Source organism: Pochonia chlamydosporia, chromosome 3 (genome assembly GCF_001653235.2).
Source record: "Pochonia chlamydosporia 170 chromosome 3, whole genome shotgun sequence".
NCBI classification, from domain to species: Eukaryota; Fungi; Ascomycota; class Sordariomycetes; order Hypocreales; family Clavicipitaceae; genus Pochonia; species Pochonia chlamydosporia.
This window is the reverse complement of record NC_035792.1, coordinates 2,667,771-2,687,604: the sequence shown is the minus strand read 5'-3', so window position 1 is coordinate 2,687,604 and position 19,834 is coordinate 2,667,771. Positions and strand designations below refer to the sequence as shown.

The window sequence follows — 19,834 nt, the reverse complement described above, 5'->3', positions numbered from 1 at the left end:
TGCAGTCTCCTCTTGTTCATTGTGTGAAGAAGCCTGCAAATCGATGCTTTCGTTTGCTTTCAACGCCATGATGTGTTCCATGTGGAGAAGGTGGTGCGTGTCAACGAGTAAAAAAGCAACAAAGACAAGAGAGCTTAAAAATAGCCACACAACGGTATCAGCTCGTTGCAGGTGCGAAACACAATAATAGTCGTCGTCTAAACCAAGAAAGAAAGTAGCCAGCGCGTCAAATCAAAAAGAGGAACTTATTAATCCGAGTTCGAGTCCGAGTCCAAGTCCAAACGAGACAAAACCCTCCGCAAATCGAAATGTTGACAGAATACAACATTACTCGTCGTTGCCATGCTCGCCGCGTCGTTTTCGATCATTCCATCGTCGCTTGCCGGCCCGAGTCTCGTAATGAGGTGCTACCGTTGCAACATCCTGCATCGTTCCTTCAATAGCGGTTCGAATTTTACCTCGATACGTGTCCACTATTCGGAGAGGTGTTAGCGACGGAACTCCTACTCCATCTACTCTCGCCAGCAGCTCTCCACATCAAAGGGAGGGGGGGAATACTCACACGCCCGCTGAAGGAACACAGTCCGACCAGCAAAAACACGACTCTGAAGCCATGCCATGCGATAAGCCAAGTCGTTAAGCTTCACCTCCTTCCCGCGATACGCCCTCCTCATTCTTGGCACATCTATCTCGCCGTCCTGGCCCTCAGCCATGCTCACCTTCATAGTTTGGCTAGCTGACTTGGCAGTACCCCGTCGACCGAGCTCCCGGCCTTCTGTCTCTTGAATTCCGTCATCGGACATGTCGTCCATGAAGAACTGAGATCCGGTTGCGCTAGGAGGTGGGCTTTGCATTTCCCGGGGGAAGTAGCTTCGAGGGAATACGCTGGCCCCTTTTCGGAAACTGTCAGGAATTTCATTGGTGTCCACGCCGTCAAGAGTAACTCGAACGCGGAGTCTTTGGCCACCTCGCATGTTGTCATCCACAAGAATGAACTTTCGCTTCTTGGCCTCCGGCACATCAGGGAAGAGACCCTCCGGTTCATCAGCATGGGCTCGACTGTGTGATCGCGCGGGAATGGCACTGCTGCCACTTGCTCGGGGAGCCATGTGAGACATCGGCCCGCCCTGAGCACTGGCAGGGTAGCCTTGGCCAACGTAACCAGTGAAGACATGCGCAGGTCTCACATCGTCTCCCCCACCATGATGGCCCTGGGCGGTAGTTCCTTGGTGATGCTGGTGTTGATCTTCGTAAGCAGTGCCGTGGCCTCATTAATCTCAGTTAGCCCAAAGCTCTCCAACAAGATTTGAGTGAGGCGAAAAATGTCTTGGATTGGGGTGGGGACAAGCGAATCCATATCGACGATGAAACGAAAATGACAAAAAGGTAAAATTCTCTTTTTTCCTTTTTTTTGCATCTTGTCTCTCCTTTTCTCATTTTTCTTCTGTCTCATGAAACAATGGTTTTGTAGAGTATTGACTGCCTGCACAGGAATAAAACTTTTATAGCCAAAACAGGCACAAATTGAGCTCGTCTAAGAGTCGCATAAAACAAGCAGCAGCCACGATGCAAGAGTTTTGACAGCAGCGCAACTTCATGCGACTTTATGATAATGTACAGAATATTTTCAGTGTCTTGGTCTCAAAGAGAAAAGCTCCTACAATACTGAGGATAGCAATCTCTTTCCACACTCATCGCATTCGGGTCATGAGGCAACTCCGGCCGACATCAAAGACCGTCATGCTACATAATATGACAAACATAAAAAGATAAATCAAAAAGAGACTAGAAAATATCGAGAGTCGACTCAAATGGCAAATGTTACAGAACCCGTTCCCAGAAACAATAAGGAAAGAGAGATAAAAGAAAGGGACATTGTGGTCGCACAAGACAGGTATTTAAAATCGAAAAAAAAAACCGACAAGGAAAAGTGCCCACGAGGGCTCACATTTTGTCAAGAGCGCAAAGAACTTTTTTTGCAGCAACAGGTGATGATGGAGCAGAAGGAGTTGGTATCATGAAATAAAGTCAACGCAACGGTGAGTCGGGTAAGCCCGTACAGTGCAATTGTGGTGCAAGAGGCAAAACAAGCAATGCAAAGGCAGCAGATGCGAGGATTCTAAATTCACATCTGGTGAAACATACCGACTTCATCTCCTCCACCTGGGGCGCCTCCGTCATGGGCCCCAGCGTGATGATGCAAAGGCTGTCCCATGCTACCCATTCCAGGTTTGCCCATGGGTGGTGCTCCATGTCCCATGGGAGCGGGAGCTGCTGGCATGCCTGATGGTCCGCTCGGTCCTGGGAGGTGATTTGCGCCTGGGTGCGGCGTTGGTGTTCCCTGGACTTGCTTGCGGTTGTTCATCTTGGCCATCCGGCGAACTCGTCGACTTCGAAGTCGTGGGTCCTGGTTGCTGTTTCGCCAACTGTCGACTGCTCGCTGAATCAGGCCTCGTTTGCCTCGCAGCGGAGGGTTAAGCTGCGCCAAAGCCCAACCAACGCGGTTGCAGTCAGTCTCATACATCAAACGGTTTCCACGATACTGGTCCTTAGGGCAGCAGGCTCTTGGGTAAACGCAATTCTCTTGCTTGAACTCGGGAGACAGCTCATCGGTATTGACAGATTCAACGTCGCATCGAATGGTGTACTCCATCTTAACTCGATCGCGGGAGTACTCGAAAGCAATCCATTGAACACCATTGCCGTCCTGTCTCACAACCAGTGGAGTAGTCGCGGGAATGGGACCTGGTGCGGCATTAGGGTTAACACCGGGAGGGGCGTTTCCTGGGCTTTGCAGCTGTGGTGCATTGGGCTGATGTTGAGTCTGTGGCATGGGTGATGTCTGCGCCTGTTTCTGGAGTTGGACAGGGACCTGAGGTTCGATCTTTGGTCTCGGGCTTCCAGTCATCCCAGCCTGTGCGTGCTGGGCAGCGTGCTGTGCCATCTGGTTCTGGGGAGCCGTGTGCGACATCATCATGTTTGGCTGAGAAGTCATGGATTGTTGCGGATGATGTGGGTGTTGAGCATGCTGGGCGTATGGAGACGCACTAGGATGGTGAGGCATGGGTTGATAGTGCGATTGAGGTTGATAGTACATTGACTGCTGAAGATGCTGTGACGGCGGTTGGCCGTACAGACTCCTGTGCTGATCATGTTGCGAAGGGGAGGCGACAGATGCTGGAGAGTTGGATTGCGGCGTATGGTAAGACATGGGAGGATAGGGAGGGCGAGGCATTTGGGCGGCGGCCATCATGTCGGGAGTGTCTGCATTTTTCGAATCGCATCAAGTCAGCCTTCTATGCCAAACCGAAGAGCTCATGAGAAAGCAGTGAGAAAGTCGACAGGCGGGGAATATGAGATGGGGAGTGAATATTTTGGGTGAAGCAAGAAATCACAGGGCAAATAGAGTTGAACATACCGGCGGATGTGTATCCGCTGTTAGCACCAGGAGTGCTGTAGGGACTCGGATGGCTGTAGTAACCCAGATTGTCTTGCGTGCCGGCTGCCTGGTTGCCAGCTTGGTAGGCTTGCGGTATGGAATGAGTCGACGAGTATGCGCTTTGTTGGTGTTGCGGTGGTGGTGGCAGCGAGTGGTGCCCTTGATGCTGACCTTGGTGTTGCTGGTGAGCTTGAGGGTGATGCTGCTGGTGAACTATACTCGACGGTCGCGAATGATGCAGATGCTGGGAAGAAGGCGGACCCTGTTGCTGGTGGTGGGGATGATGCTGCATAGAGGCAATACCCATCAGTAAGACATTGACAAGAAAGGATTACTTGAGCAGGTGAAGAAAACAAGCTGAGGTTGGGCGCGTTGGTGTTTTATTGCCCCCTGGCTGGTCATGGTCTGGTCTGGGGAGAGCTGTGGTGGAGTGGGCCGACATCCCCTGGTGGGCAGACTGGGATAGTACGGGTGAGGCGTGCTAGGCCCAGGAGGACAATGCTGATAAAGCAACCCTGCTTAGAGTGCTTGGAAGCAAGGTGTCTCTGGGGGCTCTGGGATGGGACCCCAAGGGAATAGCTCTTCGTTGACGAACCGCCAACTCTGCACGGAAAGCCAATGGAGGGATATGGCGAGAAACAGAAACAGTGATGATATCGCACGGGAAAACGTAAACAGGGGCCAGAAGGCGAGCCGACGATGCGCAGAAAGGATAATCAAGTGAACCCCGAAACGGCACCGGAAAATGACAGGAGGCTAGAATGGAGAAAATTGGCTGACCATGTACTCCTGCGTCCTTGCGCAGACTCGCCTACTTCAGCGAGCAGTCCCAACGTCTTGTTATGACTGTGCTGTGGCGGAGGGAGGATATCCGGCTAGCGTTCAAGGTCTCGTCTCTTGCGCAAGAGTGGCAATGATAGAAGAAGGCGTGCTTGAAAAGGAGAGTTGGTCCGGAATCACACAAGTCAACTTGGTGTAGTATTGCGTCAGGATGACTTTGCAACTATCCAAACAAGACTTGGCTGGACCATTCAGGTGTACAGTTTAGGGAAAAAAAGAACAACTCTCTCGTCGAGGACTCAAAAGGCATAAAGACTGAGAGGACAGGACAGGACGAGGAGCAGGCAAGCAGGCTGGCCAGGCCAGGCAGGTTCCAAGTGCCTTTTTCTTGACTGACTGATTGACTTGACTGGACTTGGCTTGACTTGGCTTGACTTGGGCACCGGGGGCCATCATGACTAGGGGGGGTGGCGTGCGTTGAGATTGTTCGGGGGCGCATCCAAGGGGTTGAAGGAGGGTGGCGGGATAACGAGGAAGCGACCAGGGATGGCCAACGCATGGAAGAAACGTGACAGGGGTTGCAGCTTTTTGATTAAACGACCAATGGACGCGGCAGCCGGGGAGTCAGGGAGCGCTATCCAGAGGACGAGCTGCCCAATAGGGCATTCGAGAACCGGGACTAAAGAGCGGGCCAGGATTCAGCCGGGATTGCATTTGGCTGTTTTGACTGGCTCAAGCTCGCCCATGATGACCTTCTGCGTGGCCTTGCCATTTTGTTCTGGTCCGTGGCGTTGTCGTCTCTCGTCTCTTAGTCTCCCGCTGCTCCTTCAATGTTAGCAGCTCTACTTGGAGCTGCCTGGAGCTGCCCCCATGACATGACATGACATGACATCCATCCGGATGCCGTTGCTTCTGTCTGTCTGGTCTTGTCTGGTGCGTTGTGCTGTTGGGCGGCCACTAGCGGTGTGGTAGCAGCACCACTCATACTCATGAGATGCAGGCAAACGACATGCTGCAATTGTCTGCACACCATACCCGACCAGACCATTCCATCCCATACCACGCACACGTCCCATCCAGCCATCCATCCATTCATCCATCCATCCATCCAGCCATCCGTCAATCCACACTTGTGCATTGATTTCAAGGTTGGAGGTCGAGAGATGTTGGCAAAGTTGGCGTTTGTTGCTGGCTCTGGGCCCTTGGAAAGGAAGGGGGGGCAAGCCGCTCCCACGGATCCAGCCAAAGCCATGTCCCGTTGCCGCCCCTTGTTCACCACCTCCAAAGAAGTGTTGACTGCTCCTGGCCACCTCGATGTCGATTCTGTCGACAAGGACAAGGACCAAGGGAGGCCCTGCGCGCACGCGTCGGTTCCAGCAGACAGGTTGCAACGGTCAAAATGAGCGACGCCGGGAAGGAGGACACTTCGCACCCAAGCCTATTGCACTGCAACGTAATGTACGGCACTGTCCAGCACGACAAAGTGCAGAACAGGACATACAAAATATCTGGTCCAGTAAACCTGATCAAGGCTGGCTGGCCACAGTGGCACTGCGTTGTCAGGCCAAGTCTTCCTCTCAGCGACAGAAAGCCCATGCAATTGACAAACATCAGTCGGCAAGGGACGCGGCTTTCCGTCACGGGCAGACTGTTGAACTCGCCCGCCGTAATGTTCGTATGTACAGAGTACTCCATACAGATGGGCCAAAACGATGTGCCAGTTCTGCTCGGCTCGGTGCCTCTCTCCGTTGCTCACTTGGTGCCTGGTGCGCAGCGGCATCTTGGCTGGCAAAGACAATGATCCAAAAAGGTGACGATGGTCCACTCGGCGCACCTCACCCTTTTCGACAGCCACCGCCTTTGTCCAGGGACCCACTGGGATTGAACATTGATGTGCGACTGGCCATAAATGAGAACATAAGGCGCTGGGCAGACGACCTGGCAATCTCCACCAACTGACTACAGTCATATCCACGTCGACTTCCAGAGCAAAAATAAGCGCGTGTGTGCGTGTGGTGTCGAGCGTCGGCTCCAGAGTCAAGCTTTCTTGAATGGTCCACACCATCTCAAAACAGCGAATGGAACCTTCCACGCAGATTTCGACGGTTGTCAATTCTGAAGATTTGTTTCGCGACTTCGCGCGACGGGTTTAAGTCCGTCATCCAGGGAGATATCCGACCATACGTACCACACTGACGAAACTACCCGCCATATGATAAGGCACTGAAGGGAAGGCTTCGCTGAAAAAAGCAAATAGGGTCATATATGACTATGGCGCTCCGGAAGTAGTATGTCCAACGCGCCAAGTCGCAACGGTCTTGTAATATGCAAATGACGGAGCTTGTGTGAAGGTTGCCGTACCATGCACCAACCCTCCTCCTCAACTTCGTCCTGGTGCTCCGAGTGCAACAGACTTGATTGAGTACGATGTGCCACAAATTGATGGTCCACCCCTCCCTGGTCGACAATGGCCACCCTGGTCAGTCGTGAAACAGGAGATGTCCCGCCGAACCCACCAAAAAGTCCTGAGCCGGTCAACCTTGCGACCAGCTTGGTTCGTTGCTTGGAACAACTCTCAAACTCACAAAAGCAATAGAACCGTGAAAGTGGCGATTCGGAGGTCATCAGAGCCTATCACTTGAGCAGCTCGCACAAATGTAAATTGGACAGCATAGCTGCCGTCCAAGTTGGGTGGCGGGTGTGTTTCCTCATGGTAACCCAGCGGAATAAGTTGTTGACCGAGACATGTGCATTAGGTGCGGCCGCTTGGGCATCCGATGCAAGAAGTGAAATGAAAGATAGGAGACGTAACTTACAGGGTCAGCGACGGGTTCGTCTTTGAAATGACCGCGAACTTGCGGATGGGAAGCCATTGCTACCGTCATAGAGCTGGCGTGGATGTGATGCTGCGTCTGTAATAGATTGTTAGTCTGGTGTCGATACTCGATGGCGGGAGATGTATATCGCAAAGCAAAAACTACCGCCCAGCCGGCAACAAGACACTCAACAGCAATGGAGCAAAGGAAAACGGTTTGAAACGGTTTTATGCGCCTCATGCTCCACGATTATCGTAACATTCCGATAGATGGGCACGGCCATGCTTGTACCAGCGCAATATGGTGAAGTTCCACGTACCTGTGAACACCGTATGGAACAAGGCACAGACGCTTAGCTGCAACTTGCGTGAATCGTCGCGCGATTTGTCTGCAAGTCTGCCTCAAATCAGAAGGCAAAACTGCGGCAGAGACTGGTTTGACTCTATTAGCGTAAGTCATTAAAAAAACGAAAAATTGTAAAGAGACCGGTAGTGCAGAGCCGTTTAGTCCTTTCAAGTCTAAACCATGACTGCACAGGATGTAAGGGACGGACGGACGACATGTATGTGCATACATACCTAAAACTGCCAGGGCGATTGATGCCAAGCAACGGAAACAAACAAAAAGAAAACAAGATACAGAGTCTTGCTAAAGATATGGCAAGGTGAGAGAAGACAGGGTTCTGCCTGTCTTGTCTATCCAGTGCCACGTGTGCGGGTGCAGATTGATTTGGGAGCTAGATCCGCAAGAGGCCTAAACGTTGCAATTCGCATAGTTTAGCCAAGTGAACGGAGAGAAAACAACTATGTGCATACAGTGCAATCGCGTCGGGGAGGGACGAGAGCAACGGACGGAAACAGACAAGAAATTGAAGTCGCGAACAGTTGGCAAACGCGTCCATGTGCTGATCAATCACAACACACCACCCTCAGAAATTGATGGTGGTGCACAGAGACTGAGAGTTCATGCACGTCGGGCTCGAGTCCATCCAATCCACGGGTGCTACTTCGGCACAAAATTTCGGAAACACATACCTGGGGGTGGCCGATGCCAAAGGAGAAGCGAAGGTGTCTGCGCAAAGAGATAATATCGAGGAGATCAAGGGACAAAAATGTTTCCTTTCAAATGCGAGCAAGCTGTCTGATCAGACAAAGGATGTTAGTCTGAACTGCATGGGTCTGGAAGAATATTCAAAGAGTGATGACAGGGGTGGCGCAATGCCCATGTGCTGAGAGTGGTATCTTGTGCCTGGACCGGGGTAGAAAATCAAGTCTGGTCAAGTTCAATGTTGGCCTGGGCGTCGCAGTTGCAGCCGGAGCACAAAGCAGCGTCTGAAATTGGAGGCAGAGGGAGCCAGAGGAGCCAGGGGAGCCCAGATGCAGATTCAGAAGGACTGAAGTGGCCGTCATCGGATTATCCGCCAGCATGGCATGATGAAAAGCCCCGTCAAGCCCTCGAGGCTTCAGAGCAACGGGGTTGACAATTCCAACAAATCGGCACCGGTCCCAAGCTCGACGCCGAGACGGATAGTGCAAGGGTTATTGGCGTCGCAAGGGTGGGGAGGGCTAAGAATAATAACGGATAGCATGTCTCTGCGCTCGACCTCGGCCAATGTCCCAGATGAACAGCTTGCAGACAGACCAGACTGGCGCACAAAATTGCAATGCAGCAGAGAAGCGCAGAACGCCGTGCAGCACATCATGCACAACAACCACTTGGGTCCACAGTCTGCACTCGAGTCGACTGCTCCGCAAGAGGTCTCTGGTCTGGCCTCGCCTGGCCTGGCCTCTGGCCCGGTCTGATCTGATCTGGTCTGGTTTGACATGTTTGCGGTCCATTCAATGCCCGAAGTCCCGTCGGCTGCCGTTGTCGACACAGCAAAGGCTAAGGGTATCAAAGGCCGCTGGATTCGCCACGTTGGACTATGACCAGATGGTGCTAGTAACGGATGGCGACGTCGCATCGCTCTCTCGACGGCGGACAATTTCTGTGGTCCAGCCATGGGACGCGAGCCAAAACGACAGAAAAGATATGGCGCGCCATGACGTCCAAGGGACTTGAGAACACGAAGGAAAAGTTGAGCTTACCTGTTTTAGGTTTCGAGCAGACCCAAGGGCTGTTTAGCTTCGGTTTTTGAGGCCAAGTGAGCTCGCAGGAGCTTGGGGTTTTTGGATTCTTGGGATTCTAGGATCCGGGAGTGGAGATGTTGGCTGTTAATGGTGTCAGCAGCCGGGGTCAGCACTAAACCCTGGTTGTGGGTGATGAAAGATGGCGCTGGGGCAGGCAGTTGAAAAAGTCGAGTCTGGTCAAGTCTGCTTTGGTCCAGTCTGCTTTTGTCTGGTTGGTACAGGCAAAGTGAGCAAGCACAGGTCAACACTTGGAGCAAGTGACCACCCCTGCTTGTCTGCAGCCCAAAGAAAATGATGTCGTCCGTACCTGAACCAGCCTGCGAGAGTTCTCCAGGACCAGGGAAGCTGGGTAGTGGGGGGTGCCAGGAAGCGACCCGTTGCGCGATGTGGTCGTGACGACAAAAAAGGAACGGCAAGAACTCCTGGCTTTTGTAGATGAGCCGGGATATCGTCGTCGTTCAAAAGATGTCTCGTATAAGATGAACAAAAGAAGACAGCACGCCTTCAAAATATTGATGTGGTGGCGGTCAATTCTGCTGCGACCCTCAAAGATGCAGCAAGATGGGGGGCACCGAACGTGTTGGGTGATGAGCAACCACAAGAAATTTGGGGGCGCTTTCCGGGTCGGTGTTGGTTCTCGAGTCCACGGATCTGAGTCCGGAGTACTGTTGGCAAAGTTAGAAAATGGTCGACTTCGCCAATTTTTCGTGATGTGAAGAAGCAGTGTGACCTGGTCGCTGGCTCTCGAGCCCTGGCAATCTTGACAAAGGCAACGAAAAAGTCGGCGAGACGAGGGTGATATTGCGAATAATCCCAGAATCAATGCGACTGGTCGGGGGTGAAGAAGGTGCAAAAGTCCAGACTTTTTTGTTTCTTGGTGCAGGAATGTTTGAACGTCGGCGAGCAATTCGCTGTCTGGTGGTTTGCTGCTGTGAAAAACAGTCTGGTACGAACTGACATGCAGAGATGCAGCGATGAAAGCGTACACGGCCGGTGCTGTCGAAATGCTCGAGTTTACGGGACCCGTTGGACAGCCTCAATGTCCAAAGTCTGATCGCAGAGTTTTGGAAAAAGAGACAAAAGAGGAAGAAATAGATAGTGCAGTAGACAAAGGTGCAGGGATGAGCTGGCTTGGGAAGGGGTTAGTCTGCAATGCACACAGCATTGGATGGACCCCGTTTGACTCAACTTGAACTGGACAAGACAAGACAAGTCTGGACAAGTCTTGGTGAATTGCTTTAGAACGAATGGGTTCATGTTGATGGAGACATGGACGTGGAGGGCCATTCAATGTTGGAGATTTGACCCGCAATATTCCGCGCAGAGCAACCTCAGTCGTCACTTCTCAGAGCCATGACAGGCACAAGAGGCGTCAAGGCGCCCAAGCAGGTAAGCAAGCAAGCAACCAGACATTGAAGCAAGTTGAGTGAAGTGAAGTGAGGTCTGGTAGGTTCAATGTTGGTCAGGGGGGGCTTTGGCTGGGTCCAGTCTGGCCTGGCCTGGTGGTCTGTTCAACGTGTTCCTCAAATTGCCCGTCCCTGGCTTGGGCTGGCCAAATGTTGCCGGCTGTTTCTCCAGAGTCAACCCTGGCCTGGCCGGCGTTCTACACTAGTTTCCGAATCGTCTGTGTGCCTGGTCATCAAGAGGCAGACGAGACATCTCCTTTGGGTAATTAATTGGTCTTTATTTGGGAACTTGATGTTGGTTGGACAGTTGACAGCCGGAACGCGGGCTGTACATGTATATTGTACCGTACTGTACAGCGCAGTCCTGTCTCGAATAATCTCTTTGATCTGGCTGGATTTGTTCATCTGTGTTCATCTGTCACAAGGGTCCAGCATGCAGCCAGGTATTCATGTACTCGTGTACTTGGCGATATTGTTCCGAGTTGTATCCTGTGTGTCGCACGATGATTGAAATGAGGCACCAACCAGTCTTGATAGGGTCCCATTTTGTTGACCACTTCCCACATCCATTCGTCATGTACGGAGTATTTCAAGTCCATATCGCAAGGACTGGCCAGAGGATGACTTCAAAAGAGCAGGTCAGGTAGGAACCGTTCCCTTCAAAAGCTGACAGGGAGTGCCCATCACAATCTAGATCATGTCGCAACATCTGTGAACACAGCCGAGAAACTTGGAGACGACCTGTCAAAGATTTCTAAAGTTATGGGAGGAGCACAGGACAACATAGAACACAAGCGCACAGTACTTTACTGACCCGACAAGGTACTGCAAGCCCGCAACCACCAACGTCACAGGGCAGTCTCGAATTCGCATGTTGGCACATATTCTTAGCAATATGAGCCCGAGACAAACTCAACGGCACCGTTGATGGCGTGGGTGGCGTCTGGCTGCTTGAGTCAGGACAGCTTTTGAAATGGGATCCAGAGGCTTGACGAGTCTGGTCTGGTGGCTTCAATGTTTGAACCTGCCGAGAGTCAACTAGCTGAGCTCAGCGCCATGTTGCGCTGGCAGTCCCAGAACAGAATGCCGCCGTCGGTCGGAACCGCTTTTTGTGTGTGAGAGTGTGAGAGAGTGTGTGTGAAGTCGGCATATCTTTTGAGTGCGCGTCTCAATCAAGCCGCAAATGCCTCGCGTAGGTGCTCCGTAGTTTGGTTCTAGCATTTGCTCCTCAACGTGGGCGAGTGGTGCCGATGCTTGGCACACTGACTGATCAGCCTCCATCGTCGACTTTGAGGAACCCACCTCCACTGAGTCGTGAGTTTTTGCTAATCGGGAGGAAGCAGATGGCGTCCTTTGTCCCAGTGCTTGAAGACAATTTCTGTACGGCCGACTGCTCAGTCCTGTCCAGGGCTCATTCGCTCAATCACACATGTCTGTAAAAAATTTTCTCTGCTTCTTCAGCCGATAAACAAAAATTCGGCCTAAAGAGAGGGGCTCAAGAAAGGAGGTTCTTATGTGGACCCGCACTTCTGGCGATGTCCCCAGTCTTTGGTCAAGTCTGGCGAATAAGCCAACGGTTGACGCGCAGCATTCATTTGCGAGTCGTACCTGCCGTCTTTGTCTCCGCTCCTGAGTTTGCCTGAGGCGCCAGGCTGGTGAAGCCAGACGTTGAGAAGAAGACGTCGAGACATCGTGGCATGTTGAATGTTGATGATCCTCTTGCAGAGACACCGAGGAGCACCGTGTTTTCTAGTGATCGGACTAGTTTCCTCCGTTTATATAAACACTGTCAGGGTTGTATGCATCAAACCACGTCAACTGCTGCCGCATCGTCGTCTGTCAGATGGTCTCCGTTCCCGCGTCTGGGGACAGACAGGCACAACCGCCACTCCTGGGCACAGGGGACCCGGCTTAGGGCTCCATCCAAAGCTCAGTTCAAGGTGAACCAGCCTACGACTCCAGTCCGTTATCCGCCCAGAGCTAATCCAGCATAGCACGAGGCGCAACGGTCAAATGCACGTGGAGCAGTGGAAATGATGGGTCCTATGACGGTGAGCGGCGCAGGGACCGGAGCCACCGCGGACAATGACCTGGTATGGTGTGGAGTGTGAGCCACTTCAACGAGAGCCAAGGAGACAACACTGGAACACTGCTTCTGGCAGTGATCCCTGTTTCTGCACGCTTTCCACCCCCAATGCAGTTTTGAACGGGAGCTTGAACCTGCTTTCCGGCATCTCATATTCCCGCAGGTATGCAGGGTAACACGACCTTTCAGTCGATTTGCTCGAGAGCCACGTCATGACGACGGTGCTGTGGTCTCTGAGCTTGTGTTCGGTGGTCATTCTGATGCTATTTTCAATGGAATTATGATGCTCAACGCATACCAGGAATGGCTGTGGTTGGTGTCGCATTTCCACGATTGGCAACCAAATTGGGCTGGGAAAGGGCTATCTGCCAAATTGCGGCGGGGTTGGCCAAGTCTCTCAGTCACCGTCAAACACGCCAGCCGGTCCTCACCTGTCGCCTGCAGTATGAGAGGTACTGTTTATTCGTCTTATCATTGGTGCCAAGTCGCGAGTGATCTCCTCGAACCTGCCGAGCAAAAGTGTCACACAAAGCGATGGGTTGATATTGGGTTGGTCAACGACCATGCCTGCGATGCAAGGTTGATTCCCTTGACGCAAGCTCGGGGGGCGGCCCGCGTGTAGGGCTGAAGAGCTAAACGCGCTGCCGATGAAGACATTCCAACCACCACCATGTTCGACGACGAAGGCGCCCAGGGACCAGGGCGCCTTGCGTCGCGCATCTGGAATTGACCTGGCCATCCCCGCTGTTCCAGAAGAGTTTAAAGTTGCAACGGTCGAGCAGCTGGCGTACATGCGTGCGGAGTGCGAGGCAGCTCAGAGGACAAGGATAACTTGTAACACCATCTACCCATGGAAGACTCGCACACCCTTGAGCTTTGACCGGCCTGCAAGTTCAACGATGGTAGGCCGGGGCCCTGGCTGAGTCCCACCCAAAGTCGAAGCTTGAGATCAGCACCTGAACAACATCCTCCTGTGCACAATGAGACTTTCACTCAAAACAATGAAACCACAAGGAGCTCCACGAATTGGGTTCAGGGCGAAATGCCGAGATATTCGTGGCCATCACGTAAGTTTCTGGCCTGTTTCAATCAACCAGCCTAGAGCTAAGTATGTCGGGAGAACAATACTCTGGCCAGCACTGGACGTATTGTCGCCCCCATATGAGCATAACATCTGCATGTTCATCACCAAAGGAAGCTGGCAGATTGTTAGATCTGAGTCTCAAATACCACATCAGAGCCCAAATTTTCGGCCAAGGACGATGCAAGAACGTACACAGGGGTGCACACAATATTCCGAGAGCCTTACTGCTTGCTGGCGACTGGCCTATGTAAGTGTATCTGCGTTGGGTTTGAATGATAGAGCTGATCGGAGACGATTAGACGTGTTATTAAACAGGACAACAAATACTTGATTAAGTTCTCTGGACGCTAAGTCTTGGCATGTTACAACATATTGTTTCATTGGGATTATCATGATGTCGTGAACGAGTGGCTGGAGCTGGGCCAACACCAACAGTTGGCCTGACCACACCGCATTGCAACCAAGGACAGTTATGAATGATGAGATAAAAAATCAAGGCCTTGATGGTTTATGCACAGAACATTCGACGACGGGGCATCGAAACGTCTCACCTTGGCAGCCCCAGCAAATTGAGCAGCCCGACGGAGCTGCCGTCCGATGGCTAATTATGCGAGATCTCACTGAGTGTTTGGATAACAACACTAGCAATGCAAACAAAGCCAGAGCAAGTTAGTTGAAAACGTTGGCTCTATAAATATCACATGGACGGTATTGCGATTTGCAATGTCACTGCGAGCAGCAGTGTCCGTATTGATCGACACTTCTTGCGGTATTCTAGATGGGCTATTGTACTCCAAGCTGCTAAGCGTGTTCTCATCCCTGAAACATGTTATCCCCTTCACTCATCCCGCCTCGTCGAACCAACGGTCTTCTCAAAGACGGGACGACAAGATCACATTGTCAAGATGACATCGGGGCGAGCAGTCACAGGGACGTTCAATTCGGGTTCTTGCAATCTTATGGAAACGACAATGATCATTTGACTACCCTCACTGTCCCAAAAGGCCATTTCTTAACCTTGGTCTTCTGGACCAGCCAACATTTCTCAACACAGATAACTCTGTCAGTCATGCATGGTCTTCGCACTGCCCAAGCCAACCCCTTCTGCGGCCAGGGGTTGTCTGGGATGTCACATTTCAAGCCAACCTTTCAGTGGCGCCCGAGCATATGTTCGATATTCAATGCACTGCGGCTGTAATTTTTTCCCTGCAGACATGTGCTGGTGCGAAAACGGAGACAGCCAGACCAAAAACTGGTTGGCAAATCCAAAAATGGTCATGGTGCAGCGGGCCTCCAATTTCATTTCATGCAGTGATCCTTCAACTGATGTCTTCATCAAACTCCACGCAATTGTGGCTGGCTTGGGCCAACAAAGAGGCATTCGCACACCCCCATGCAATTCGATGTGGGACACATTCCATTTGGGCTCTCTGAACGTATCCATTTGGCTTTGGTTGCCGGAACAGTCTGGGTATTCTTGACTTGCTGCAACCCATCACCACAGAACGTTCGGAGTATGTGAACCAGGATGCACGGGTCGTGTGGGGGGCCAAATGAATATCCGGTGCTGACGAAACCGAAACGAAAGGAGATTCGCAAGAGTTAAATTGGTCTAGTCCGCGATCCTGGATTCTTCACCATCGAGAACATAAGTTAATGACAGCATTTGCGGGTTGCTCAACCACCTCCTCAGACCTAACGGAGCACCCTCCGGGTTGTCTCATTGCAGCCCCCTTCTGAATTTGTCTCACTATGGCCGAAAGTTGAAAGTGCATATGCCATATCATGCTGGATGAAATGCATTACACGTTTTATGCAGCATTATTTTGTTGGCTAACTGGCCGATCAATACCTGATTGCGGACATAGTTCATGCGCCACACCAACGCGCAGATAGATGATGGTCTTGATAAAGACCCTCCTGTCAAGGCTGGCCAAGTCGAGTCAGAATTTGTAAGTTGTGCATTTGCCGGCACATAGTGTAGCCAGCAGTACAAGTCATTCAAGAAGAGAGGGAATACGGGGCGACATGTTCTGTTTACAGAGCAGAACAGCATTTCATGGCGTCTTCACTCAATGGCCTAATGGCTTCTCACAAAATCGCTGCTCTATTGGAAGTAATAATCGAGTTGAGAACGGTTACTTTCACGTCAATGCCGTATTTGACAGAGTTGCGCGATCAACACGACCTGGGCGTTACGGAATACTAATTGTAGAACTTGTATCAAGAAGAAAAGGATAAAGGGGATGTGGGAGGCGTCACGTATGTTCGAGTCCAACCAATCAATGGTGATCGGGGAACCTCAAACGACAGCCGGGTGGTGCAAAAGGCCCTCTGGAAATTGCCAACGACAGCAAAGAGCCCAAGAGGCGCCAGCAGAACGGTATATCCCGACATGCACCAGTGGATACCCATCCTCCCTGCTAATTACCACCCGGGCAATATGGCACCAGAGTTTCAACATGTCCACCCTCGTCCTTACCAGCGAAATCGAGTGCTGAAGGCCAGGAAGGACACGTCGTCACGCGATCGCGAAATGAAGTGGACAAGGCCTGGCGTGTCAGACTAAGAGTTGAAGTTCGGATGTCGCGTTGGCGGAACATATCTTCATACCAATTCGTTGAGGTCTGTTTCTATGAACCTTGTTGGAACCAACTCTAGCCAAAGAGCATCAGGCCATCGCACGGTGCGGTCGTTTAGCTCCAGTCTGGTTAGTTGGCTCACAGGAGAACTGTTTGGCACACTAACGCCTTTCGTTGGAGCCAAGTTGCTCCAGATCTCTTGCATACAGTACTGTACTTCTGGATGATAGCTCTCTGTATGGATTTCCAACAATTTCCTGTTTTGTCCAGTGCCGAACTATCTGTTGGCCTTTGCGGCAAGGAATCCCTCTTGACAATAGAGAAGGACAGTGGCATTCGTAAGGGGGAGGTTGGGCTTGGCACCACAGCCTGATACCTCCGGCGCAACTGGACGGCAGCCTCGGGTCGCAACTGAAGGATAAATGCCTCACATGTGATATAAATATCCCGAGTGTGCTGTTTATATATAGCAAACTGGTGATGAAACTTGACAGGTACATCACATATTACGTATGAGAGTAAAATGGCGGACAGGTGTGCCACAAGCTGGGCTGGCGTTACTCCGTGCAAGTTGGTGCATTTAAAATTTGCGGCACATCCAAATGCAATGCGGGAAGCACCCTTTTGGGGCAGTTTAGGGAAGACACGAAAAATTAGATTGAAGATCAATCAGGACAGGGACGCCTTTCTGCGGGTTGGTACTTCAAGTCAAGGGCTTTGAGGGCCAAGGACGGGAAGGACACAAGGGCAAAGCACAACACAGCCATGAAGCCGTGGAAATACATCGACACCCATGAGCTCGGATCCCCGCCCCTTTCCCCAAGCTCGGTGGAAAAGAGCAGGGATTTCGGATCTGCATCAGAGAGCCTCGACACCAGTGATGATGAAGTCTGGCGTGTCTTGGTACGTACCTCCTCACACGTACTCTCTATGAAGTAGTCCGTCGATACGGGCTAGTTGAAACCCGCGCCGGATGTAAATCGGTACTCCGCAAGTACGTAATACGGTATACGGCGTAGTGCTGTTCGGTATTTACTTACGGTTCTGCAGTACAGTTGCATTGAACTCCCTCTCCCATGAGTTTGGCTTCGTTTCTCGACAAAGTTGAAAGCCTGAAATCTCAACGACCCACGCATCCAGTCACCGCGATCATCCAGCCTGGAGACAATAAAGCTAGCTTACTTGACAGAAGATGGGGGCGGGAACACATCCACAAAAGCCGCTTGCTTTTGGCTTCTCATGCACGCTATTAATTGTCGGTCAGGAACTCGTCTCGTTTAGCTTGGTAGGGGCGGCTCTGCAGCAACAATGAGGTGACCATCGCGCATCCTGGCACACGTGGATTGGCATTCGAGGATGAGCGAGAGAGAACGAGAGAGCATGAGCCATTGTTTGGTCAAAATGCTAATAACTCAGCCACTGGAGCTCGCTTCGAGGACCAGTTGGAAAACCTCATCAGCTGGCCTGTGCTTGCGCCTGTCAAGTCTATGCATAACAGGCTTGCATGTTTTTGTTCTTTGGAGGTTTGTTGTCATTGGAATTTGTCAAACCATTGATGGCTTTACCGCTTTTGCTGTATCGGGACAGTGCTTGTTACGGATGTCCAAAGTTGGTCTTGACGGTGGCGTCTGCGTTTTAGCCTGCATGGCCCTTCTCTTTTTTTTTTGTTCTTTTCAGCTCACACTGACCAGAAACAAATGAGACGATGGAACTGTTAGCATCCACTGACTGTTGAGAGAAAGAACAAAGGAAAAGTCAACAGAACAAAACGAGGAGGTATGCCCGAACGCTGCCGTCTTGGTCTGTCAGCGTTGGATGTTGTTTCTGTCGCAATCATGACGAAAGTGAGGTGGTTTCGTCCCGGGCAAATTAACTTGAACACCACACTAGTACTACTATGTATCTCACCTGGCCCTGTGGAAAGCAAACACCAATATCCCCAAGCCACTAGTCTTGCAGACCCTGGTACAATGGAGATTACCGACACTCAGGATCGTATTACTAGCATTACTTTTATTGTACCATGACATGACAAAAACCCCTCCTGACAATCAGTGGGCTCACTAATATAGTAAGCGGCGCAAACTCATCGGAAATCTGAACAATCTGAACACCATCGGTCACTCGAGGCAGCCGAATGCGGGTCATCAGACACTTTGCTTTGGGGGAAGCCGATTACGAGTAGAATATGGATGGAATACAGTAGCCAACGCGAGATATGAAAAGAAAAAAGTGAGGACAGGCAATCTGAGCCGGCTACCCTGCGCCAACGCATGTCTCAACTTTTTAGGGTCGACTCTGCGAATTTTACTTTGCAACTCCGCCGAAAGCCATGGCCTCCTCCTATGCCAAAGTGCTACCTCAGACTCTTAGGCTATGCTTTGCACCAATTATGTATGCAGCGGGCTGGGGGTGTACGCTTATGACACTGGACTTAGCATTCCGGAACATTGGTTTCTTCAGCTGTATTCTCCCTTGCGTCGTTTTGGCTGCATGATTCCGTCATGAATAGTGGAATTGGCGGGTGTAGATAGCGGTGAGAAGAGGCTCACATGATGGTAAACCGAATAGTATGCTTTTCCTTTGTCTATCAGAATGAGTTAATTCTTTGAAACTTTGGGGTTAGCATCCCAAGTTGTCGTGAGTGAATGGGGAGTTGTGTAGTTCCATCATCTCCACAAAGCCAAGACACATGATGTTGTGAGAATATGTTTGATCGCTCGGGATAACCCCCCGTTTTCAGTGACATAGTCTCAAACCGGCCCATTCCCTATTCCGGATGAACTTTCCACTACGTTTCATGAAATGAAGTCAATCTAATTACTTTTGCCTGAGGTGAACTGCCTCGATGCCTCTCTGTCTCTCGACAGTTTCGCCGTAATACCAGAACTCCAAAGAGTTTTAGTTGTATTATTTTGAAGATCCTCAGCGAGGAGCAGGAAGATGATAACGATACCCCGTCGCCGCAACAGCAGACAGAATACCATACATCATAGCAGAAGCGCCCCCAGCAGACAGTAAACTTTATACAATCATTCTAGCACGCCGAACTGAATATATCCATCGTACAAAGAGACATACGCGTCCACCTGCCTGAAGCTCCAACATGGACAGCCAACTCCCAAACCACAAACAACTTCGTCCTGTCCTCAAGTCACGTAGTTATTCATCCCATCCCATCACTGTAATACTCGATAAAAACACATCCAAGAAATACGAGCAGCCAAATTACCAAACCCAAACAAGCGTTACCCTCATGAGACAAACATCCAAAGTTGTCATTTGTGTTACATTCAAGACGAATATACGACTATGTTTTCACCGAGAATGAACCCACCTCCAACCTTCCATTATATTATGTCATTTCCGAAATCTCGTATCCATTAAACATGTCTCATGCCCCGAGGCTCTAAGCTTGACACAATGTACAACATCACGTCGTTCAAGCGCATGATCCTGATCGTACAGCCTTCGGCTGCGTTTGCGCAGTAACGGGTCCAGTCGTACCGCCG

General features: G+C 51.1%; 4 protein-coding genes across 4 annotated transcripts; 1 reads left to right on the top strand and 3 right to left on the bottom strand.

Moving 5' to 3' along the window:
- Positions 1-327: 327 nt before the first annotated feature.
- VFPPC_13678 (ribosomal protein l24e) lies at positions 328-3,250 on the bottom strand (the record flags this gene model as incomplete). The annotated part of the gene is made up of 3 exons (XM_018291452.2): positions 328-473; positions 563-1,267; positions 2,146-3,250. 3 exons carry the CDS (start codon positions 3,248-3,250, stop codon positions 328-330), a joined length of 1,956 nt encoding a protein of 651 aa, XP_018145271.2.
- A 1,777-nt stretch (positions 3,251-5,027) lies between these two features.
- Positions 5,028-5,471, bottom strand: VFPPC_17704 (hypothetical protein; the record flags this gene model as incomplete). The annotated part of the gene is made up of 1 exon (XM_022429393.1): positions 5,028-5,471. The coding sequence occupies one exon, from the start codon at positions 5,469-5,471 to the stop codon at positions 5,028-5,030; it is 444 nt and encodes a 147-aa protein (XP_022285569.1).
- Positions 5,472-5,533: 62 nt separating this feature from the next.
- VFPPC_17705 (hypothetical protein) lies at positions 5,534-6,178 on the top strand (the record flags this gene model as incomplete). Its single annotated transcript, XM_022429394.1, has 1 exon — positions 5,534-6,178. The coding sequence occupies one exon, from the start codon at positions 5,534-5,536 to the stop codon at positions 6,176-6,178; it is 645 nt and encodes a 214-aa protein (XP_022285568.1).
- A 300-nt stretch (positions 6,179-6,478) lies between these two features.
- Positions 6,479-6,844, bottom strand: VFPPC_17706 (hypothetical protein; the record flags this gene model as incomplete). The annotated part of the gene is made up of 1 exon (XM_022429395.1): positions 6,479-6,844. One exon carries the CDS (start codon positions 6,842-6,844, stop codon positions 6,479-6,481), a length of 366 nt encoding a protein of 121 aa, XP_022285567.1.
- Between the last annotated feature and the right edge of the window lie 12,990 nt (positions 6,845-19,834).